The sequence below is a fragment of the Scomber japonicus genome, chromosome 11 (assembly GCF_027409825.1).
Source record: "Scomber japonicus isolate fScoJap1 chromosome 11, fScoJap1.pri, whole genome shotgun sequence".
Classification (NCBI taxonomy): domain Eukaryota; kingdom Metazoa; phylum Chordata; class Actinopteri; order Scombriformes; family Scombridae; genus Scomber; species Scomber japonicus.
Window position 1 is genome coordinate 31,048,451 of NC_070588.1, and position 10,755 is coordinate 31,059,205.

The 10,755-nt window shown below is 44.1% G+C and overlaps 1 protein-coding gene across 1 annotated transcript; it reads right to left on the minus strand.

Annotated features, from left to right (window-relative positions):
* Positions 1-8,383: 8,383 nt before the first annotated feature.
* Positions 8,384-9,785, minus strand: LOC128367803 (trace amine-associated receptor 13c-like). Its single transcript, XM_053328452.1, has 2 exons — positions 9,613-9,785; positions 8,384-9,194 (listed from the first exon to the last, which is right to left on the minus strand). The coding sequence occupies exons 1-2, from the start codon at positions 9,783-9,785 to the stop codon at positions 8,384-8,386; spliced, it is 984 nt and encodes a 327-aa protein (XP_053184427.1).
* Positions 9,786-10,755: the final 970 nt, after the last annotated feature.

The following is a 10,755-nucleotide window of genomic DNA, read 5'->3' on the forward strand; positions in this document are numbered from 1 at the left end:
GGAGGGGCACAGCCTCCTTTTATCCCTTCGCCCCATACACTGATTGGTCAACGAGCCGGAAAGCGTGCCAGGTAGCAGGTCCACCTGTCTTCTACAGTGGTGGCATGCCATACTACTACAGTTGCATGGAGCTTACAAAGCAAATCTCGCCCCATGAGGTTAATTGGGCTCTTTTCAGATATCAGAAAAGAGTGCTGTACATTTGTGCCTTCTACGCTTATCTCAGCTTGATGTGATAATGGCTCTTCATTAGGAATGCCAGAGACTCCGACTGTTGTGATAAATCTAGAGGTCGGAGTGCACACATGCTCAGAAGATTGTACTGTGGAGATAGTTGCTCCACTGTCCACCAAAATATCAACATTATTACCATTAACTTGAACTGACATCATTGGATCCTCAGAGGGATTTTTGGAAATTTTGAATAGTTGCAGCTTGAATGTGAATTGGTTGTTCTGATCCTATCTCTCCATGGCCTCCCTATGCTTGATTGTAATATGTCTGCGATGTGTGCGCAGCCGGCTGAGGTGTGTGTGTGTGTGTTAGGAGGAGGAGGATGGGGAGGAGGAGAGTAAGGGTTCGGCTGTTGAGAATATTGGGGCGCCTGTTGGGGTTCGTATGTGAGGCGAAGCTGGTTTGGATTTATGGGATTACTTTGACACTCTTTGGCCCAGTGTCCCTTTCTTCCACATCTGCGACAATTTGATCTCTTTTTGTTGTACTTTCTGTGTGTGGGCTGCTCTCCACTCTGATATGGTGCCTGTTGCACCATCTGTTTAGACCTAGAAGTGGATCTTTCAGTAGTGAAAATACCACTCCTGTACATATCCATCAGCTTGCCTTTTGTTGTTTTCCAACATATTCTTTGCCAATCTGGGGCTGACAGTTTGTATGCTGTGGAAATTTGCGGTTTCAAATTTTGCAGCAAAGTGTGAATGGCAAGGAGAGCATTCTCCTCTCGTTTCATACCAGCATTATTATCCCACACTTGCATAAATCGCTGAAGAAATTCAGGCACACCCTCATTAGGACCTTGAACACAGTCAACTACTTCTGAGAAATCACACTGCGTTTTAGCACATTTTGTTATTGCTGTTTTAGCTTCATTGTTCATCCAAACACTCATAGGTCTGACTTGCGGCCACTGGCCATCCTCCGTTGCATCAGGGAAAACAAATTCATCCTTACACAGAGGCCAATGAGTGCGATATGTAAATTCAAGCAACATTTGGACATCAGGCATCAGACCGTTATACACCTTACATGTTTGAGACAACCACAGCCAGTACTCCTCAGCCTGTGTTATTGGATTTGGAGACTTTCTGGCTAAATCCAAAATTTCAGCAGGTGTCCATGGTTTGCAAACAGCTGTCTCCCCAATCATTATTTTAGGAGCATTAAGGAAACCTGACCCTGTGTCAGCCTGTTGTCTCTGTCTAGTAACTCTGGGTGATGTATTTGTACTCCCAGGTTTTCTGTTTGTGGTACGGCAACGGGAACTTTTAGCACCTCTTGAAGCTTGTGCTCCAGCTCTCTCAATTTTCTCCCCGTCTGTGTCAAATTCTGATTCACCTTCACAGCTCTCATCTGATGCATTTGAGTCTCCAGTCTCAGTTAAGAGAGCTATCTTTGACTTTTTAAGCCAGTCTTTTGATTTCTTTCTTTCTAATCCTGATTGTCCAAGGCTACTCTTTTCTTTCGGCCTCACAGCCTGTCCTGTGTTATCTCTCTTTTCCCTTTCTTCTGCCTCCAGCTTCCCTCTTTCCTGTCTGGCCCTAGCTTCTGCTAGCTCTTTCTCCTGTCTAACTCTATCTGCAGCCTCTGTTAGCTCTCTCTCCAGTTTGTACCTTTCTGCTAGCTCTCTCTCCTGTCTAACTCTGTCTGCAGCTTCTGCTAGCTCTCTCTCCTGTCTGTATCTTTCTGCTAGCTCTCTCTCCTGTCTAACTCTATCTGCAGCTTCTGCTAGCTCTCTCTCCTGTCTGTATCTTTCTGCTAGCTCTCTCTCCTGTCTAACTCTATCTGCTAGATCTGCAACTCCTTCTCTATCTGCAGCTTTGGCTAGCTCTCTCTCCTGTCTAGCTCTATCTGCAGCTTCGGTTAGCTCTCCCTCCTGTGTAGCTCTTTCTGCAGTTTCGGCTAGCTCTCTCTCCTGTCGAGCTCGTTCTGCAGCTGCTACTCTTTGTCCCTCTATCACTGCAGCAGTCTGCAGGAGGAAATCTGTATCGGCTGTGGCTTGCCGTAAGCTGGCCTGTTCATCTGTGTTACTGTGTCGGGCAGGATTTGTTTTAGTGAGCTTGGGATAGTTGGAGACTGAATGTTTACTTTTCTGTAGCTCTGGACGTACAAATTCAACATCTTCCAAAACAGTTAGCAGGTCTTGCTGAGAGGGAACTTTAGCTTGACGCTTTGCCCAATTGTGCATCATAGCTGTGGCACATGCACGCAAATTATCACCATGTCTTTGCTTAATGTTGGTCAACTCAGTAGCTCTTGTCTGCAAAGCCGCTTCTAGCATAGGAATATGATGCGTCTCAACACGGGCAGCAATTTTCTCTATGGCAGCTTTCAACTCAGCAGAGCACTTCTCAGGCCTTTTCTCATCCACATGCACTGCATATCTCTGACGAGCCACAGTTATCCACACTCACATGCATTCTCTCATGTAAGCAAAGTTCCAGGATGGATTACCCATGTTTGTATTAACATTCCTCTCAGCCATTTGCAGTTTCTCTTTCGCAAACGACCCTTCATACGGCCACTCTCTCTCTGTCCAGTCATTCATAAGGGAAGAGAACGGAAACACAAAATGCCATCCTTTTAACCTGCCCACAACTCCTGCTGGCACATATGGAGAAAACATGTCTTGAAACTGTCTTGCTGGATCAGCTGGTTGTGCTGAACTTGTGTGTGCCTGTGCCTGTGCCTGTGGATTATCGGGTTGATTTGTCTGTTCCACATTTTCACTGGTGTTTCTTACTGTTTGACAATCTCTCTGCCTTCTAAATTTTGTTGAATCAATTTGTATGGTTTTAGACTCCAAACTACCACCTGCGCTGGACGTATCATTGCCCTTTTTTTTTTTTTTTTTTTTTTTTTTTTTCACTTTACAACATCAGATAAAACATACGATTTCAACAGCATCTAGGACTCCAACTCCTCTTTTACAATAGCAGCAGTGTTGGTTTGAAGCTTAGAATATACGTGTATACACAAAATTACCGGCGCCCAGGCTCAAACCGAGCCATGTTTCCCAAAGGACACAGAGCAGATAGTCCGCAATCTTGATTTAAGCAAGGTAGAGCCAATTACTATCCCCGAAAACGTCTTTTCTTACAGCTTAAATCTCATGCGGGTCCCTCTGAGTCGAGCTCAGCCCGAAGCTGGCCCAGAAACCAAAAACAGCCACAATGTGGCCCTACGAGGGGTTGAAAACTCCCACCCCTCCTGACCCTCCAACACCACACACTCTGCTATTACAACCAATCGTTGTCAATCACACTGATTCGGATACAGTATCCATGTTTTAGTCAAATGGATATTTCGTCTGTGATCAGTGCCAATTGATGGGCTTTCTTACTTTTGTCAATTTGCAAAATTAAAATCAAAAAGGTTCTTTTATTTTGATCTCGTCAAACAACGACATGGTAAGGCATAAATTCATAAAATTTGCACTTACCCAGTCGTTGTTATGTTGAGATCCTGTTCCGGTGACGCCAGTTTGATAGTGATTTTAATTATGCAGCCCATATATCAATGCAGAGAGTAGACAGGAGTCCAGGATGTCTTGTATTGAAAAGGTTTATTTGCTTGGCCAAGGAGAAACGAGCGAATGATCAGTACACATTACATGCTACTGATGCTTCCTTCAATTCTGAAGTTTTCCCCTCCGGGGATAGACTTTAAACCACACAGATAACGTCCATGGTTTGAGCCATGCCCAAATATGGACAGATCCAACACATCTACGATATACAGAATTTAGTGTACTGGTCTATAGACAAAACATTGCTTAGACCTCACTCAGGACCTTTGTCCTACATCCAACACTATATCAAACTTCTGACTCCAGCTGCCTCGACTCCATTCAGGGAAAACAGTCAAACACATATCTGACCTCGGCTGCTATAGCAACCCTATCAGAAATGGCTCCTGTTTTCCCCAAAAGGAGCAGACACACTGCTTACCACTATCTCAAGAAGAGACAGTGTCTAAACCCTATCATTTGGTGAGGCCTTGCAATGACCGCACAGCCTAGTTTGACCCAGTGCATATTAATGATGGAAAATTCCCTAACAACCTCTGGGAGAGCTTTGACCATGTACCGGGGGAGGCGGGGGACATTGAGTCCGAGTGGGCCATGTTCCGTGCCTCCATTGTTAAGGCGGCCGACCAGAACTGTGGCCGCAAGGTGGTCGCTGCCTGCGGTGGCGGAAATCCCGCTGGTGGACACTGGCGGTGAGGGATGCCGTCAAACTGAAGAAGGAGTCCTATAGGGCCTTTTTGGCCTGTGGGACTCCGGAGGCAGCAGAGAGGTACCGGCAGGCCAAGCGGAGTGCAGCTACGGCAGTCGCTGAGGCAAAAACCCGGACATGGGAGGAGTTCGGGGAGGCCATGGAAAACGACTTCTGGACGCTCCATCCTTCCCTCACTCGTGAACAAGACCCCAAGGTACATGAACTCCTCCACTTGGGGCAGGATCTCATCTCTGACCCGGAGAGTGCACTCCATCCTTTTCTGGTTGAAGACCATGGACTCGGATTTGGAGGTGCTGATTCTCATCCCGGCCGCTTAACACTCTGTGGCGAACCAATGCAGCGAGAGTTGGAGGTCACGGTCTGATGAAGCCAACAGGACCACATCATCCACAAAAAGCAGTGACCCAATCCTGAGGTCACCATACCAGACCCCCTCAATGCCCTGGCTGCGCCTAGACATCCTAAAGATTATGAACAGGATCGGTGACAAAGGGCAGCCCTGGTGGAGTCCAATCCTCCGTCCGTCTTATTACCGGCAATGCGGACCATGCTCTGACACCGGTCGTATAGGGAACGGACGGTCCGTATCATGGGGTCCGATACCCCGTACTCGCGGAGAACCCCCCACAGGACTCCCCGAGGGACAAGGTCAAATGCCTTCTCCAAGTCCACAAAACACATGTGGACTGGTTGGGCAAACTCCCATGCACCCTCCAAGATCCTGCAGAGGGTGTAGAGCTGGTCCACAGTTCCACAACCCAGACAAAAACCGCATTGCTCCTCCTCAATCCGAGATTCGACTATCTGACGGACCCTCCTCTCCAGTACCCCTGAATAAACCTTACCAGGAAGGCTGAGGAGTGTGATCCCCCTATAGTTGGAGCACACCCTCCAGTCCCCCTTCTTAAAAATAGGGACCACCACCCCAGTTTGCCAATCCAGAGGCACTGCCCCCAATGTCCACGTGATGCTGCAGAGTCATGTCAACCATGACAGCCCCACATCCCAACATCCAGGGCCTTGAGAAACTCGGGGTGGATCTCATCCACCCCCGGGGCCCTTCCTCCGAGGAGCTTTTTGTCCACCTCAGCGACCTCAGCCCCAGAGATAGGTGAGCCCACACCCAGGTCCCCAGGCCCTGCTTCCTTACTGGAAGGCGTGACGTGGGATTGAGGAGGTCTTCGAAGTATTCCTTCCAAGGATCCACAACGTCCTGAGTCGAGGTCAGCAGTGCACCGTCCCCACCTTGCACAGTGTTGACGGTGCACTGCTTCCCCCTCCTGAGATGCTGGATGGTGGTCCAGAACGTCTTCGAAGCCGTCTGGAAGTCGTTCTCCATGGCCTCACCAAACTCCTCCCATATCCGGATTTTTGCATCAGCGACCCCCACAGCTGCCCTCCGCAACTGCCCTCCGCTTGGCCTGTCGATACCTGCCTGCTGCCTCCGGAGTCCCACAGGCCAAAAACGTCCCGCTGCCCAGCTAACATTGCACCCGACCCCTTTGGCCCCTCCTACGGGTGGTGAGTGTGCGGGAAGGGGGTCCCATGTCGCCACCAAGCCCCACCGCCAGGCCTGGCTCCGGGGGGGGGCCCCGGTGACCCACGTCCGGGCGAGGGAAACGGAAGACCATTTGTTGAATTCGTCTTAAGGGGTCTTGTGAGCTACCCTTTGTCTGGCCCCTCCCCCGGATCTGTTTGCCATGGGTGACCCTACCAGGAGCATAAGACCCCCGACAACTGGGGTCAATATGGAACATTTTATTATGCACTGGTTATGTCCCTCCCAGTGGACACGATGCAAGTGCAGCTACTACTGTGGCAGACTGTGTCCACCGGCAATTTATACTCCTGAAACACTCTGTTTTATCTTAGGTGATTTTAATGATTGTAAACTTGGGGCTGTATTACCCGGGTTCTATCAACATGTGGACTGTAATACCAGAGGTAATAATATTCTGGACAAATGCTATGGGAATGTCAAAAATGCCTATATAACTTGGGCAAGATATGAGGGGCATCTCAGTCAGTAAACAGAGACAGCCTGCAGTAATTGGCAACACTGAGGTAATGTGCTTGTGTTTCTGTATTTCCAGGTGAGCAAAAGTGATATAAAAAAGTGGTGCCTCTATATTCTAAAATAGATATACCTCACTTTTAACATTTAAAACAAGATGCTTTTACAGAGGAATGTCTTTGGGTGTCTTTCATTGACGAACAGTCAATGAAAGACTGTTTAACAGAGATACTTTCAACCATGAACCAGAAACAGAGCCAAAAAATAGAAGCAGTAACAATAGTCTCTGGAGTCATGGGCTCCAGACAAGGTCCTGCCCTTGTCCGGAGCCCATGACTGCAGTTATTTTCAATGTTGATTGTTTATCACTGTGCCTCTCTCTCCTCTCTCCCTCTTATCCCTTCTCCGTCTACTCTTTTTTCTCCTCTGTCCCTCTTCTCCCTTTCTCTCTCTCCCCCTCAACCCCAAAAGTGAGATGACTTTTGTTGTGATTTGGTGCTATATATTATAAATAAAGATTGATTGCTTGATTACTTACAATAGTGTGTGTGTTGCTTGAACCTAGACATCTGTGTCTTTCATTCTTCAACAGTGTTTCATATTTGAATAAGCTACATGTACTTTACATCAATGTTTCAGTTTCTTTTATTACACAACAATTCTGAGGGAAATATTGTTTCTTTATTAAACATTTGACATTTCTAGATACAGATTATATGATGCAATATATTGATGAAACAATACAACAAAAGTCATTAAAATAAGATCATAATAAGTAATGTAATGTTATAATTGTGTTCTTATGTTGTAAAATGTGCTTATGTTGCTGGGGTTTTTTTCCAGTTCCCACATTGTGCTCCACACATAGCACAGTCCCTCCACTTTCGGATGGCGCCGTCCCAGATGGCAGCCTGTAAACTGTAATTTCCCAGTTTGGGATCAATAAAGTAAATCTAATCTAATCTAATCTATAACACTGAAAGCGAACATTCAGTATAATGAGTCAGCTGTTTTTAGTATATTAAGTACACTTTGCTGCTAATACCCACATACATCTTTGAATGCAGGATATTCACTTGTAATTTTACAGTAATATCGGTAATCAGTATCTGTGACTTTACTTGCTTACTTTTACTACTGAAAACTTCTCCCTCTTTTCTTGGATGCAGATTACCCTTGCTCATATTATTATATTATTATTTCTATGATGAAAAAACATTATGGCCAGTGGACGATACTTCTGATGTGTCATTTATAATATCTCAAAGGTTTAGGCATTTTGTTAGTTTCAACCAAGAAACTTCAATCTTTAATACTAAATGTATCTTCATGACTGCTCTCTGATCTGTGGTCTGGATACTCTGTTTGGAGCCAAAAAAGCATCTGTGATCACATAAGATGCATCAGCAAGACATGAGTTCATTATTAGGCTTGAACCGAGTTTACAGATATATTCAAACAACTGTTTTTTGTTGTTGTTAATGTAAATAACATTTAATTTACAGTATGTGCTAAGTCTTCCCTCTGCATTTCAGCTTTAGTGTGAGGGTATTCAATACTTTTTTGGTACAGAACAAACTCAAGTGGGTTGAAAAATGGAGCATGCTTGACACCCTTCCCCTGTCATGTTTGTGAGTTACAGTGATAGGAATTGTAATGCCTCAATTTAGTTCTCTATTTCTAAAGTTTTGTCTTCAACTGCAGCATCAGTCCTCTTCTGTCTAATAAAATTAAAATGGCAGCAGAGAGAAAAAATATAACAAATAGTACATCCTACGTAAAACTGACAATGAGAAGACAGATACAGAGAACAGAAGAAAGGATTTTCACAGTTTTATGAATTTAGTAAAAGTGTTTGTAGAGCAGATCTCATCTCAGTCACTCCACATCTTCTCTACAGTATGTTGACATCAGAGGAGCCAGACTGCAGTATCTGAAGAGTCACAATGAGTTTAATAGCTTTTCTAAACCAGGGGTAGAACATGGCATATATAACAGGGTTCAGACAGGAGTTAAAATGCAACAGAGAGAGCGCAAAAGATTCAAATAAAGTATTGGAGAACTTGTCTGCTACAAGAGACGCACAATAATATGGGAAGCAACATACTAGAAAGACAACTACAATAATACCAAGAGTCCTGGCTGCTTTCAACTCAGATTTCTTTGATATCAGTGAAACCTGGAGTGTCCCAGCTGTAACATGAGAGCGCATGGCACGAGCCTGAGACACAGCCACCACAAAGACTCTCATATACAGGATTATGATGAGACTAACTGGAATAATAAAGCTCAGTACAAGGTCAACAACCCCTGAAATATTGTCAATGACAATCACACACTCTCCATGACAGGAATTATACTTACCTGGATGAGTCAGGTTATTTTTTGTAAAGACAATGCTGAATAAGGCAGAAAAGAGCCAACACAGACAAACACAGAGTTTAACTCTCCTCACAGTGATTTTGGTGGTATAATGCAGAGGATCACAAATAGCCACATAACGGTCAATTGATATGAGCACCATGTCTCCTACTGAGGAAGAAATCATGATGAAGCATATATAAGCACTCAGAGAACATAGGACATCACCCACAAACCAGCAGGATATCTGTGTGACAATTATTCCTGGAACCACCACAATGCCCACAAGAAAGTCTGATACAGCCAGAGAGAGCAGCAGGATGTTGGTGGGTGTGTGGAGCTGCCTGGAGGAAAAGAGAAATGCATGATTTAACCAACAAGTCCTTATATCTAAATGATAAAACAGATCAAACGCATATTTAAAAGAATGAACTTTGACAATTTTCTGATAGTCTATAGTTAACACATGGTTAAGGGTAGACAATCAAAACTAATTTGTTAAGGTTGACATTCATTAATTATTGGGCGGAAAAAGGACATGAACCACTGTCTCTGGAGTCAAAGTCAAAGTGAGACATTTGAGATGTATCTTGCAAAGACACTTTCTATAAGACAGAATATTAGTCTGGTGTTCCAAGGTACAACATTATTTAGTAGTAGCTCAAACACAATCAAACACCGACTTTAAATCTGTTAATATTAATATGTTTTTAACTCATAAATTAAAAAAAATTAAAGATCTGCTGATAATTATTTCTCTACCTGAAGTGGGAGACTGAGATGATGACGAGCAGGTTGAGAGCTATAGTGAGCACAGTGAAGGAGAAAAGCAGAATGTTCAGAATCACAGCTTCGAACCCAGAAGACAGCGGCCTCCTGCAGGAGATGTTGGGGAGATGTGGAAAGCAGAGCTCTGCTCTGTCCTGAACCTCCATCATCAGAGATCATCAGAGAGCTGCAGCTCTTTGTCATACTGCTCATTTATCCCTTTCTATCGACTCAATCCCTCCCCTCCTCTCTCTGTTTCTGTTGGACACATGTACTCTTCCTCCTTTGGTATACACATCACACCATCATCTTCATCACTTTCACTGCAACACTCCCTCTCTCTCACTGTTTCTTTTGTCCTACAGCCCTCCTTTCCACCTCATAATTAAGTCTGCATTCAGGCAGACATGAGCATTGCGTGAAAAAAATGCAGCCTTGTTATTCATCTGAATGGAGGTAGTCGATTAGTGACCATTAGTATTTTCAAGCATTTTTAAATTGACCCTCTAGACTGTTATTGATGCAGTTATGCACAAATGATTGATTATGTTGTTCATATAATACAAGTGTGTTAACAACAGTAATCACCTTTAATTACCACTAATAATCACTTTTATGGGACTTTAGGGGCTCTGTGTTAGAGTCACAATGAGTTTAATAGCTTTTCTAAACAAGGGTTAGAACAAGGTATCTATCATATGGTTCAGGTTATTCCTATATACAGTATTGTGCAAAAGTCTCAGACTGCATTTAGATTTGTTGTTTTAGCAATGCTATATTTACTATATAGTTTTTTCCCTCATTTTCTTTATTAGAATGCAACCAGAAAATACAGGAAATGTGTATGCAGTATTAAAAAATATCAGAAAAAACAGCTTCTATAGGCTAAAGTGGCCGGTATTTAGTGTGACCTCCTCTTACACTGAAGCAATGGCAGATGGTTCTCTTAAACCTAAATGGAACAGAACCCTAATTAATGTCATTGCTAACATCTGTATTTGCCTTGATATTTCATGTCAAAATGACTGCTGTGAAAAAGGTGAATAGCGCCAGCATTACATACACATGTTGTATAACTCATTGGAAGCTTGCTAATATGCATAAGACCAACTTTCAATCACAACATTCCATCAAATC

Coding starts and splice junctions, on each gene's coding strand:
- LOC128367803 (XM_053328452.1), bottom strand. CDS start 9,785: ATGGAGGTTCAGGACAGAGCAGAGCTCTGCTTTCCACATCTCCCCAAC. Junction 9,195..9,612: donor ATCTCAGTCTCCCACTTCAG/GTAGAGAAATAA, acceptor CTTTTCCTCCAG/GCAGCTCCACACACCCACCA.